The 14946-nt window shown below is 37.2% G+C and overlaps 1 protein-coding gene across 1 annotated transcript; it reads left to right on the plus strand.

Annotated features, from left to right (window-relative positions):
• The first annotated feature begins 716 nt into the window (after positions 1-716).
• On the plus strand, positions 717-14812 carry wls (Wnt ligand secretion mediator). The gene is made up of 12 exons (XM_043257685.1): positions 717-978; positions 3029-3304; positions 6572-6696; positions 6906-7067; positions 7409-7545; positions 10524-10692; positions 10870-10967; positions 11086-11149; positions 11382-11525; positions 11851-11934; positions 12092-12245; positions 13853-14812. Exons 1-12 carry the CDS (start codon positions 873-875, stop codon positions 13951-13953), a joined length of 1620 nt encoding a protein of 539 aa, XP_043113620.1. The 5' UTR covers positions 717-872; the 3' UTR covers positions 13954-14812.
• The last annotated feature ends 134 nt before the right edge of the window (positions 14813-14946 follow it).

The raw sequence follows: 14946 nt of genomic DNA on the forward strand, positions 1-14946 counted from the left end.
GAACTGGTAATGGACAGGGCTGGAAAAAGAAAGCAATGCTTCATCTTGGGTAATATTCTGCTAAACTGCGATTCAACGTTAGAAACACAGCGATACATAACCAAGCACTCTGAAAAACTGAAACATTGTGGCTTGTAACAGTAAATAAAAGCCTTATAATTCTATATTAAAATGTATTTAGCATTGCATGGTTCCTCGGTTTGTAAATTAATATCTGCACTTGCAATAGCAACACAAGGCTAAAATGAAGCATGTTTGTCCTATTGTCACATTTTGCAGGTCAGCTGGGGAGACGCTTAGACTTTTCTGTTGCCTCCAGCACAATCTGAAAAATTTATAGAATAGTGTAATTTTAGCCACATAGCTACAAGCTTTACAGTAAATGCAAAAAGTGTTGAAAAGGAACATTTTCTGTTGCAGCTTTGCAGTTTTTAACCTTAAAAATCGTTCTAAATATATAATAATAATATTAATCATAATAATAATAATAATAATGTATTGATATTAGTAATGTATTATTATTGTTATTATTACAACAATGATTTGTTGATAATATCACAAATGAGAATGCAATTATAAAATAAGCTTTGTATCGAAAGGCAAATAAAAAGCTTCAAAGTTTTGTGAATCCGGCAGGAGTCCGATGTGACGTCATGTGCATTCTTCTCGCCCGAGTTCCTGATGCAGGGCGGGTCACGTGGTCATTCCCTTTTTTCCTATAGTTCCCTAGGAAGAGCGCAACACGGGCAGTTGAGCAGGGTTTGAGACGCAGCCCGTGTCGCGCTCTCAATCTCGGACAGCGCACTGGTCCACCTGGATGCCGTGACTTTCGCTTCTTTGCATTCAATCGTAAAACCAGACCCACTTTGAAAATGGCTGGAGCAATTATTGAGAACATGAGCACCAAAAAGTTGGTGATTGTGGGAGTAATTCTCCTTTTATTCCAGGCGTTCTCCTTTATGGTCGGAGGACTGATTGGTGAGTAGCTACTTTTACAAATCCGCCTAAATTTGATACTTCAGGCTTTTCGGCTTTTAGTACACGGTGTGTTGCGGTTCGTTCTGGTGTGCAACACTGGGTGTTTTTTTTTTAGGAAAAAAAAGCCTTCTTTGCGTTCTAGGACGGAGTAAAAAGTTGCGGAATGGCTTTGTTACAGTAGTGTCAAAGATGGGCGCTTATTTTCACCCCGTCGACTGGTGCAGTCTTTGTGCCGCTGCTTTCAGCTTTCCGCCTGTAAGTTTGAGGGCATCAGACAGACGCGACGTTGATTTTTTACTTCTTACTTTGGCGCCTTGACGTGCCTTGTTTGTCCCCAGTCCCCGAAAAACGCTATAAGAAAACTAAACGGAGAAAGGCTTGTTTAAACCCAATCGAGCTTTTCTTACAATACCGTGAAGTGCATATTTACTTTATTTTAAACAACTTTTAATTAACCTTGAAAGATAGTTCTTAACGTTTACATTGCAGAGGAGACGCGCTAATAAAATTCAGGGAAAGCCTTGGTAGCCTACATCAAGAAAAACAAAAGACGGAGTTAGCAATGCGTTATGTATGTGCGTTATAAACCTTATTCGCAAATGTTAGTAAATTAACTTGTATTCTGTTTTTCACCATCAGCCAATAAAGGGTTAAACGAGGTGCATTTCTAGAACTTTTCTTTGATCTTGCATCTGAACAGACAACCCCTCCTCTGTGCCCACAGGCGTCCTTCAGTTTGCATCGACCTCAGTGTTGTTCTGCGCCTGTACAGAAATGATTACAAATATTCCTTTCTATATTAAGGTTTAAGTACTTATTTACAAATAGCTTACAAAAGACCTCTGTTTTGTTTTCGTGCACTTTCCTTCTGATCCCGATAGGAAGGGAATCATTTCTTGGTCTCCTGCAGATTGTGGTATGAATGGTGATAAATTAGCTTGCTTTGGCTATTCTTGCCTGTGATTGATTTAATGAAGCAGGATTCCTTTGTGTTTGTTCGGTGGCTGGTGGCAGCCAGGGTAATTGAGTAGAAAGGCGCACTGCTTCCCCTGTTATTGGACATCTTAAACATGGCATGAGGTCACTGGGCCGAAAAGCAACTATTATTTTGTGGTGGTATTTCGAAGAGAGTTTGTTCTTAAGATCGTGGGTCAATGAATCATTCAACTCTGAGAGATTTAGTACAGCTAATTTTGTTTACTTAATATATTTCACAGTGACAGGGTTGTACCACGCAAATGTGAACGGAGCAGTTAAAGGACCCAACTATTAGCTTTTTAGACATTTATTAATATTTTTAATTGTGACTTTATTCAACTACATTGAATGAAATACTGATGAACATTAATGCAATGGAGACTAGACCTAAATAGTGTCCTCAAGCTGTAGGCTGGTTCACATTATCTCCCACTTCCTGGTCATTTGCACACTTTAGATGTCCTTGATGACCCAGGAAAGGTTTAACTCCTTCTTAACAAACTACCAGAGCCAGCCTTCTGTATGGTGGAGGAAGCCTGTTCATACTTTCTCATGCTAATGACCTCCTCTTAGTAAGGGTATGTCAGAGAGTCACTTTGCGAGTCTTGTATTCATTGTCTAGACATTTGTGTTACATTTATAGGCCTATATGCCATTCAAAGGTTTAGGGTCAGTAAAGTGTTTTCTCTCTCTGTCTCTCTCTCTCATGCCTTTTTATTATCATTGCTGTCTTTTGTATTTATTTAAATAATATATAATGACAAAGAATAACTTTTATATAACTATCTAAAAAGCTTCATTCTCAGTAATGCATTCTTGTTGGAAACTACCCTTTTAAAATTGCATTTTTAGATTTGTTTTATGTAAGAATTTGTATAGATTTATAACATTTGAATCAATTTATTTTTAAAGTATAATTATATGATTCTGTGATTTAAAAAAAAAAAAAAAAAAAAAAATATATATATATATATAATATATATATATATATATATATATATATATATATATATATATATATATATATATATATATATATATATATATAATATTTCTTTGTATATTTCTGTAGCTCCAAGCCCAACCACTGCCATCCATTACCTGGCCACCAAGTGTGTGGACACTGTGAAGACTCACCATAAGGGCCCCAAGTGGCTCATGCCATGGGGCCCCGACCAGTGCAGCAAGATCAAAGACTTTGATGAGGCCATGGCCAAGAGAATTGAAGCCAACAACATTGTGTTTGCAGTCCACATTCCACTACCCAACAGAGAGATGAGTGCCTGGTTCCAGTTCATGTTGGTTATACTCCAGTTTGAAATTGCCTTCAAAATGCAAAACCAGATTGGTGAGTAATGAAAAGTGTTGTATATTGTATATGTTTGTTTTAGTGTGTTTGAAGTTGTAATGTGCACCTCCTGTGCAACCCCAACCCCATGACAATCACTATATGGTTTATAAGCTTATACGAACATTGCTATTGTGTAAAAAAAAAAAAGTGTAGAAGGGGACACATGAACACACAGAGGAATTTCCCATTCTATTCACTCAAAAGTAGATTGGATTTCTCACATGCTGTGAGAGGACTAACAATGATGGATGGCCTGTTTTCGCACTGTTGTGGTTGGAGCCTGAGGGACCTCAATGAGGATTAAGTCAGCACGCAGGTAGGGGGGTTAACTGCTCAAGGCATTAACACAGACAATTGGAGGACAATAAATAGGAATGTAGTCCTCCTATCTGGTTTAATTGCAATTTCAGAATTAAGATACGCAAATCATATTTTAAGGATTAAAGGAATACCGCACCGTTCCCTTCCATCAACATTTTGTATTTAAATCGGGTTCATTTTCACAGTTTTTCTTGATTTGTCAAGTTAGTGTGTCTTTGTTTGAACCTGATGGGTTCCGGCTGTGTGGACCCGCATAGTACTGTTGCCATTTAAAATCATCTGGCTTTGGGAGGGTGGGGATCTGGAACCGCTCCAAGTCTGCCCTTTCAAAGACAGGATTAAGCGGATAACACTGGCCACTAATGAAGAGCCATTGTCGAGCTAGAGCAGTCTGGGAAAGTGATCGGAATGTCTGCTCCTTCGAGCAGCAGGAGCACCTTTGCTGGCTATTCAAGACTTGAGAAATGTAGGAGGAGTTTTTTGGTTCCTTAACACATTAACTAGCGCTAGTGTGGTCTTGTTGTTATATACCCCACCCTGAAGCACGTGCGTGTGCGTAAATTCAGGAAAAAATTTCGACTTCTTTTACAGTGTTCTTGCTGCACGTGCTTTTACTTCAGATATTTGCATGATTAATTACGCATTCACCACTTGAATAAACTATTTTTGCACAGTTCAGGGTTTTGTAGCACAATCTGGATCATGCTCCTAGGAGATCATCTTCAAACAGATGTTATGTGTTTACCGTATGTCTTGTGTGATCTTCTGCCAGCTGTTTTTCTGTTTATCCTGTTCTCCGAGCAAGACCTCAAAGAATGTCATCAGTCTTACTAATAAGGCCCTAGCAGGAATTCATTTGGCACTCAACATGTTACAAAAAAAAAGTAACATATTGCACAGTGAAAGAGAGGTGTTCATGTTACTTAATTACATTTGGCACAGTTGCACCGTTGAGGGTAATGCATTACAAAAAACATTAGCTATGTAATCAGATTACTTTTTTCAAGTAACTAGTAAAGTAAGACATTAATATTACATATCTGATTGATTTAAAGCAAGACAAGTTAATTAGTTTTTCTCTTTAGTCACTCCTGTCCCCATGTTAAGAGAAATCTGGCGGAAGTGCAGAGGTGTTGTGTGTGTGTGTGTGTGTGTCCTGTTAACATGATGCTTACTGTACTTCTAGACTAAAATTAACCATGCAGTTAACAAATTCAGTGTTTCTCAAAATAAGTGAAATGCAAACCTGAAATAATTACATGTTAATATTGCGTTTTTGCTCATGACCTCATCTTCTGCATATTTATTCATAAAGTCCAGAATGGCAGCACAGTTGAATGGTTTGTTTGAGCTGCACCCTCTACTCTGATGTGAATTTACATTTCCTTTAGCCTGAGGCTTTTGTTCTAAATAGAATGTTTGTTCGTTTGTTTTTAACATTAAAACATGTAATGCGGTATTGTGGTATTGTCATGCATTACTGTTAAAAGTAACGACCCAGCACTGCACATTGGTGAATGCAAACTCTCTCCTTTCTGCTTCTGTTATCACTAAAAATGTAAAATAGTGATTTTGACGCATTGACACACAAAAAAGATATTTAATGGATTTTTTTTATAGGTGCATTTAAATATCCAAATCAGTCAGTACTTTATACTACATTACTCCTCTCACCACAGCACACTTTGGCCAACCAATTTGGTGCCAGCACTGTTGGGTGACATCATCAGAACTGTGTCACAGTGCCACGTTTTGTTGTTTGTAATGTTTTTTTTTTTTTCAAACAATTTGTCAATTGAGGCTTTAAAATCCTTACGCTGGCTAAACAGAAATATGCTATTTTAAATTGCAGTTCACATTGAAATGTAAAATGGTGTAGTACTGCTCACAAGTCGTGAATCCCTGTATTTTCTGAAAGTTCAGGCTATTCAAATAGATCACATGACCTTCACCAGGATCACCAGTCCCTCATATTCAGTGGAGTGTCGTTGGTTCCCTCTTTCTCGTCTCTCTGGCCCAAGCAGCACAGTTTGGCTAGTCTCCAGCAATAACACAGCTGTTGAAATGGCTTAGTCGCCGGGGTGATGTGTGCTGCGCCCGGGCAGAATGTTTGTGTGTGCTAAGCTGACATTCAAAGCTCTTTGGCACAGCCGCTCATAGGTGGGGGCTACTGCAGACACATTGGAGGAGAGAGGATTGGGCTAATAATGTCTGCCGCTCTTTCCCTCTCTGTTCCTCTTGCCCCTCCCCCCATAAAGCTCAGCCTTCCATGTGCAGGAATTCTCTTTAGTGCTCTCCAGCTTGTTTCATAACACAACAAGGATCTCTTTAGAGAAGTGAAGTGGAACTCACAAGGCTCTGCAAAGCGATCTAAACCGGCCCTTTTCCCAGATACCTGCTGCTTTCCCAAAGCTCTGGAGTTTCACACCGCATGACTCCGTAATACTTTGACAATCCCTCATGCTAAGTAAAACCCTGTTTTTTTTGAGCCTGTGAATTTGATCATATATGCCTGCTGACGTGTTGAAACAAGTGTGTGTGAGGTTACAGTTGACTCGAATAGGGTGTCCATGGATAAAATGACTCCTAGGTTACCTTGAGCTACTTTTAGCCAGACTGTGATGACAAAAGAGTTATTAATGAGAATGCTATGGGTTGTCATAAACCTGTCAAATGCGTTGTATTGTAAGACTTCTCTAGCCTTATGATAATGTCATTTTATAAAATGTTTTACAAATTTAATTTACTGAATCCCGTCCAGTTTCTTCCCAGCTGTTTACAAACAAAATGCATTTGATTCATTTCCCTAAAATTAATTTACTATAAATGCTTAAAGGTGAAACAAAACAGTTAAGAACAAAATAAGCAGTTATTATAATGCAGCATCTCTTACTGGTTATAGTGCATTATTGTTCTGAATTATGTGTGTTCTTTGGTGTGTAGAAGATGGAGCTTTGGTCACCATGGATGTTGGTCTGGCCTACAGAGACAGCTCTCTGAGTGAGTGGACTGAGATGGCCCATTCAATAGAGCATCGCAAACTGAGCTGCAATTTCACTGCAACAAAGGTAAGCACGCAAATTATTTCTGACCAGTAACAAATCCAAAAACACTCTTTACTTGATAGTGTTAAGGCTATTTATCAAGGGATGACAGAGATATCAGTCTCTGTAAATGCTATATAGAGAACAAGCATTGTACCTGGAATAACTCTGAATTCAGCTTTGTTTTATTTGAAAATATTCAAAAACTCACCAGAATCTCTTTTTACTGTCAGACTTATGAGAACGAGGGGCGTTACTACAATTGTGACCTGTTGCCCTTTATGGAGGTTGGCAGTGTGTCCCATAAGTACTATCTTCTCAACATCCGACTACCTGTTAATGAACGAAAAAAAATCAACATTGGGATTGGAGAAATCAAAGACATCCGTCTGGTGGTGAGTCTTCAGACAATATAGAATGTGTGCTGTGACTTTCATTAGATACAGTCATGTTTACTCAGAGTTATGCAAGCAGTTTTGTTTGAGCTTTGTTTGCATGGAAGGATTTTGGCCCAGTCTAGGCTTGTTATAATTGGCACACACTTCTGGACAGGGCAATGGTTATACAAATGTCAGTGGACTGAACATATCTGGATTGCATCACCTCTTAATCTTCCCTTCTGTTTGGCTTACTCCTCTTATTTGGCTCTCAGCAAACAACCATACCCATCAATTAAGTGCTCTTAATGTGTTTCTTGTGATGTCACTGTAATTTCCCACTCAATGTAACTTTCCAGGGCATTCATCAAAACGGTGGCTTCACCAAGGTGTGGTTTGCCATGAAGACGTTCCTCACTCCCAGTGTCCTCATTATCATGATCTGGTACTGGAGGAGAATCACCCAGATGACCAGGCCACCTGTTCTTTTGGAAAAGTAAGATTGTCACGCTTCTTTAAACTGGTCTGCTAGATCAAGGTCACGGTCACACAACAGCAGAATACAGTTGTCACGCAGGGCTCGCTTTTTTTTGAATGTTAATTACATTGATAACTTTCTTCATTTCAAACAACTCACATTATGATAATATTTACATATTTAACTGCTTGTATCATGTAACATTAGAACAGTGTTCTGTTTGTACCGCCTTCATGTGATTATTCATTTTCATCACTTTCGCTTTAATTGATTGGCAAAACTAGACATCCAGTCAAAGTTCTCACTTTCCCCGAATTGGGCTGAAGTGATTGTGACGAAAGCTGATGAGTGGAACACACCAAACCGACTCGCCTGACCGGCCTTCGGCCCGATGTGTTCTGGCTTTTATGGAATTGACAACCATATTCTATAACTGAACTTGGTGAACTTTCATGACTCAGATCTGTTTTTCAAGCAAAGTCCTGCTTTGTGAAGGGAACCATATTGGACAATTACTTCTTACTTTCTTTCTTCTGGGTTTTAATTTTTTTGGTTTATGGTTTCTGTAACTTAGCCAATTGAAAGTTTAGATCCTGTCCTATCATGTCTGTGGTATGCATGCATCGCAAAAGCTCTGTGCTTTGCTGAGCAATAAGTCTGGGGTTAGTTCATGCAAAAATGAAAATTCTGTCATTAATTACTCATACTCATTTCGCTTCAAACCTGTAAGACCTTTGTTCATCTTCAGAACACAAATTATTCAGAACTTGTAAACATTTGTCTGAGCTCTCTGACCCTACATAAACAACGATGCAACTGCAATGTTCCCAGGTCCAGAAACATGGTAACGACATCTGTAAAACAGTCAATGTGACATCAGTAGTTTAACCGTAATTTTACAAAGCTACAACAATTGTTTTTGTATGAAACAACAAATCTTGTATCTGAGTTACCGTGTTCTGCCATTTTGGATAATATAACATAAGCAGTGTACTTCTGTTTCCCAGAACATCGCAAAAAAGTAACAAAGCTCTTGCAAGTCTTATGTGAGCGAGTACTTTTGAGTGAAGTAACCCTGTAAGATTCTCACCAAATTTTCCTGGACGTTGCCATATTTGACATTTTGCTTCAGTTGCTCTTGCTATGATTACAGATAATAGTGACAAATGGGATGGTCTACGGGTCAGTGTATATCTGAACCATTTTAGATATAAATGATTCATATTTTTTTTATTAGGCCTAATACTGTAGACTCATATTCATGTATTCCATAAGAATCTAACTCGTGAGCTTGTTGTTGATCGCGCCATGCTCAGTGGTTTGAGCTACAGGATTGTATCCAGCAATCATTTTTTTTCTATACAAAATACTGCATTGCGAACTCTTAGATATGACTTCATTTCAGTCAGATGGCTTTTAGTAAAAATTTATACTTCTTGATGAAAAAGATTTCTTTAGGAAATATCACTTTCTGTTAATATTTCTTTTTCATAATTTTTCATTTAAATATTCATTTGGTTTCTTCCTTGCGTCAACATGCATCAACCATCCATCGCTCACACACACACACTGCCTCTGCACTTGAGGTCCCAGAGGACAGAAAGCTCTCAGGCAGTTGTACTTTGTGCATCTTGCAGGAAGGATAATTATTTTTTCATGTTGTAAAAGCTTTTCCATTGCATGTTTTTTTACTAGAGTGTCAAGATGGGAAACCTTTTTTTTTTAATTTCTGAGGGAGCTAAGAAATGTGTGACATGGGCTCTCAGTGGCTTTCTTATTGGAATGATGACAAAATGATGCTTCATGCCAGTGGAACCGGCAGAGACGCTGTGAGTGTGTAAGGTACACTTGTCTTCAGGGAGCAGCTTATTTTATTTGACGTCATGGATGTACCCTATCTTGCATTCTTGCAGTTCACAGCAAACTTTTTGTGCCCTTTTGCGTTTAAGAGCTCTTTAAAAATGCATAAATGCACTTCATATATACAATGATTGTTATGGCTATTGTTATCGCCATTATGGAGTATCCACTGGATGCAAATGCAGCTGTGTGGTATGGCTGACATGGAATAGTGTACACAGTTTGCATCCTGCAAATACTCTTCAAAATGGGGCTACAGTGCTGAATTGCTGAATTAAGTAATTTTTTATTTTCTTTGCATACAAAAAGTATTTTTGACACTTCATAATGTAACAGTTGAACCGCGGGTTTTGAACGACATGAGAGTGAGTAATTAATGACAGAATTAAAATTTTTGGGTGAAGTAACTAGAATAGGAATAGTTCACCTGAAATTTAAAATTCTGTCCTCATTTTTTCAATGTCAAGTAGTTCCAAAACTATATGAAATTCTTTTGTTCTACAGAAAACGCAAAGGAAAATACTTGTAACCAGTAGGAAAAAAAATATAAGTCATTGGTGACCCAAACCAGCCTGGTTACAAACTTTTTTCAAAATATATTCCTTTGTGTTCGGTAGAACAAAGAAATTCATACACGTTCGGAAATACTTGAAGGTGAGTGAATGAGTGTTTTATTTTTTTTTAATGCTATATAGCCACATTATTAATACAGTGAGATTTCCAAGAACTTAGTACAGGTGTTCTAAACTAAGGCTTTAAATGTTTGTTTCTTCATTGTGGACTGTAGTGTCTTTTTTTTTTTTTTTTTTTTTTTTTTTTTTTACATTTTTACTTTTTGGTAGTAAATGAATGGACCTTCATACCTTCACCAGAGATGAACTCATGGAACATTCCCAGCATTCCAACACAATATGGTCTCTTTCTGCCCTGATTGGACAAGCTGGAATGTGATTCATGTCTTTTGAAGTCACATTCTCCGTCTCACCAAAATTAGCTTGTCCCAGCATGTTTGCATTTGAACATTAGTAAAAATTAAAGCTGACATGGAGCCAATTTTGTTTGACTTTATCTTGGTTCTGTCACGCGTTTTTTTACTGGTGTATTAATTATGATCATATCTTTGAATGTTCTTTTAGGATTATCTTTGCTCTGGGAATCTCGATGACATTCATCAATATCCCAGTTGAATGGTTCTCAGTGGGTTTCGACTGGACCTGGATGCTGCTGTTTGGTGACATCCGTCAGGGCATCTTCTATGCAATGCTGCTTTCCTTCTGGATCATCTTCTGTGGAGAACATCTTATGGTAAGAGCTATTTTCCTGTTTGTCCAAACAACGGAGTACTAAGAGACTGTTTAGAAACAACTTGGTGCAGAACAACTTTGCAGTTTTGTTAGAATAAACAAAGAGCTACAGAACTGATTGACATACTCAACATTTAATATGGCTTATTACTGTACTGTACCTTTTTTTTTCCTCAAGGACCAGACTGAGAGAAACCGTTTTTCCGTGTACTGGAAGCAGGTTGGACCTATTGTCTTTGGTTCCTTCTGCCTATTCATTTTTGATATGTGTGAAAGGTGAGAAAATGCTAAATGATCATTCTTGGCATGAAGTAACTCACTTTAGATTTCATCTAGGACTAGTACTGCTGGGTTCTTCTTAAATAAAAATGCATTTTATTTATTTTCTTCATAGAGGAGTACAGCTGAAGAACCCTTTTTACAGTATCTGGGCATCAGATGTTGGAACAGAGCTTGCTGTATCTTTTTGACTGTGCGGGATGTTGGTACAGATGTTAATTAAAGGCCTTCAGGATGGCAGCTGATGGTCATGTCGCTGCTCCGTTCATTGATGTATTATAATCATGCATCTCATAAGCATATGCATGCACATAAGGATATGTGCCACATATGTTCAGGCTAAACGTCTATCAATGACTTTTAAAGTAAATAATGATCACTTTATTATCACTTTAACTGAGATTGGTGCAGATGGCCTTCATCATTGTAGCAGGAATCTGCGCATGTCTCTACTTCCTGTTCCTGTGTTTCATGGTATTCCAAGTGTTTAGAAACATCAGTGGGAAAAGGTCATCCTTACCTGCCATGACAAAGGCTCGTCAACTGCACTATGAGGTAATGTGTAACATAGATTTATTTTCGAATTAATTAACTTCCTAAATGTTGGCGCTACATATTTTTAAAATGTATGTGATTGGTAAGATTTGTTGCTTTTGGTTCTTGCTTGTTAAGACTTTTCTGTGTGCCAAGTAATTCGGACTCTATTTCACCATTACTTTGAATTTTAATTGGTTGTTTGTCCATCTTTTTTTATTATACTCGTTCAAATTGTGTTTGAATGATCTCAGGAGATCAAAGTGCCCTACGGTGCTCAAAAAACATTTGGTATTATTAGTGTTGAAAGCTGTTATGCTGCATAACATTTTTTTTTCTTATGTAGGGCCTCATCTTTCGCTTCAAGTTCCTGATGTTGGTCACATTAGCTTGCGCTGCAATGACTGTCATCTTCTTCATCATTAGCCAGGTATAGATTAATTAGCTAAATCAGTTTCTACATGATGTCATCCTAGATTGATTCATTCATATGAATCTTTGATGTGCTTTGAGGCTTTGATGTGTTGTTAAAAGCGCTATATAAATATAAATGATTGATTGATATGGTTTTTATTTTGTGTCAACAGGTGAATGAGGGTCACTGGCAGTGGGGTGGCTACACGGTTCAGGTTAACAGCGCCTTCTTCACCGGAATCTATGGCATGTGGAACCTCTATGTATTTGCCCTCATGTTTCTCTATGCACCGTCTCACAAGCGTTACGGAGATGAGCAATCAAGCGGTGAGACAACTGGACAGTAATATTGTAAATAATTGGTATGACACCTGCAACTCTAATGGCAAAGCTTTTATGCAGACATGCTGCATATAATATAGGTCATTATTATGCATGATAAACCTTTTTCAAACAATGTCAGGGATGGTCCAGCTACATCACCTCACCAATCATCATGGAGTAGACATTATGGACATTATTATATTATTATAATTATATTAATTACATAATTATATTATTTGTTTTTCAGAGGAGGCCATTTGATATACTACAGTGGTTACTGTTAATGATCCAAAAATACAGCAAATTAAGACTTTTTTTTTTGTACATCGCATAGAAATATTTACACTGTAGGTTCATACACACGGGCCTGTTGATGACAGTTATAGCTAAGGTTTTATTCTGCTCCGCACTCTGCGCTACAACAGGTGGTCTAAATGTGTTTTTAAAAAGATGTTTTAAAAGAGTAAGATGCTGTTTCATGTCTAAAACACAAAGATAACTTAAAGTCCTTCAGGATGGCAGCTGATGGTCAAATCCCTGCTCTGTTCATTGATGTATTATAATCATGCATCTTTCTTATGTGCCACATATGTTCAGACCAAACGTGTATTAATGGCTTTTAAAGTAAATAATGATAACTTTATTATCACTTTAACTGAGATTGGTACAGATGGCCTTCATCACTGTAGCGTTATCAGTATCTGCAGTGCTATAAGGACTTGGCACCATGGTACACAGTCTCCTTGTGTTTAGTTTGTTTTAAGACCAGCACATCTTGATGCCAGGAAAGGGTGGGGCTTGGGTTTTCTTTTTTTTACTTTTGGGGAAATGGGCCTCTTTGGCGTCATTCGCTGTCTCTAATCAAAGCCAGGCTTCTTACTTGGACTGGTCTAATGAAAACAATAAACAATATACACTATGCAAAACAATATATTGATGTGATACTTGAAACTTTAGGGGTTTCTGTCCATGAACAGTATTTATTGTTATGCTGGATTAGACCATTCTGCATATACTCAAACATTACTTCAATATTTCAGTATTAAATCTTAAGTACACGATGACAAGAGGTAACAAAGTGTCAGTCACAGCCCTTAAGCTGAAATTTAGTTGACAAGATGTGGACAAATTGGTAGTAAATTGTTTCAGTTGTCAGTTGAGTAAATGCAAATAAGCAGAATACTACTTTAAAGTAATGTGTAATTTTATTAATAGATATTTAGCAAGGATGCATTTAATTGATAAAACATGGCTGCATAAACGGTTATAATGTTACACAAATATTTCTCTTATTCCAAATGAGCATGTTAAAATGTTTTCTGAAGGATTATAAGAGTTAATACATGAAGTGATGGCTGCACAGCATTTTATATATGAAAAATAAAAATAATAACGTTAATATATTAATTATATATTATAAATTAATTATATATATTATTTAACATTATTAATTAATATAATAAATAATTAAATGTTATTGTTTTCAGTTTATTTTTGATCAAATAAAAGTGGACTTGATGTGAATTGGAGACTGAAAAACAAACAATCTTGCTGATCCCAAACCTGTGAAGTTCATATGAGCATATTCGTTTGTTCTTTTTCTGATCAAGCTGGAAACAGTGGTGAAGACGCACAGTTGACTACCACCATCACACATGTGGATGGACCTACAGAGATCTACAAAATTACTGGCAAAGAAGCTCAAGAGTAACCAGCACCTTCATTCAGGGTCCGACAAGAGTCTCAAAACTTCAATAGTGTCCTGTGTGGTCCCTATCATTTCAAACAAAACCTCACAAATATTAAGCCCCTTTTTTCATTTATTGACTTTCTATTCCGCTGAGGTTCAATCTAAAACATCTGCTTACGCCGAGCTGTAGAAAAATGGAGTTGCACACCATCTTGTGGGTGAAATTATGAAGTGTATCTCATATTGTGGATAGGCAAAGGCACTAGTGTTCGCAAGGACCAATACATTGGAGGGAAAGGGAAACAAGGTCGTTTTTAATTGTGCAGCAGTTGTTTGTTGTGTGTATTCTTTAGCTGAGATCGTTTTCTCCTTTGATTTTGTAATTGTAAAACAAGGAAGAAAAACTTAGTGTACTGTATAGTTATGCGTGGGTTTTTTTTTCCAGTTGATCCTTCCTCATATTACTTCCCTAAACACTCCCTATTAAAAGTAAACACACCCATTGAACCCATAACGTGAATGACTAAGTTTAAACCCAAAGTCTCCCAGACCAAGATGTGGATGTAAAGTGACATACATACAGTCCTTGTGTTCAGAATGGCAAACACTATGTTCATTATGTTACAATGTAGAGATATATTTTTTATAAAGTGCTTATTGTCATCTTTTTGAAAGCATTAGTGGCTATATTGTATCATTGTGTTGTGAGAAAAAAAAAAAAAAAGTATCCTGAGATTTTTCATTGTATCACATGGATATTTAGGTTTTTGATTTTTCATGCTTTTTATGCTGAATCAAATAATAAAAACATTTTAGAATTGTTTGGTTAAAGGGCCTTTGCTTAATAAAACACTTGTGAACAGAAAGATGTGCTGCAGTACGAAGTCTCAGAACTGCGTTTGATTATTTTTATATTGTACATTGAGGCCTCTGGCTGACCCAGTGGTACCCAACAAATTGCCTATGTATAGAGTTAATTTACAGTTCAGTATTAAACGGTATTAAAATCTTAAA

The sequence above is a fragment of the Puntigrus tetrazona genome, chromosome 2 (assembly GCF_018831695.1).
Source record: "Puntigrus tetrazona isolate hp1 chromosome 2, ASM1883169v1, whole genome shotgun sequence".
Lineage (NCBI taxonomy): Eukaryota > Metazoa > Chordata > Actinopteri > Cypriniformes > Cyprinidae > Puntigrus > Puntigrus tetrazona.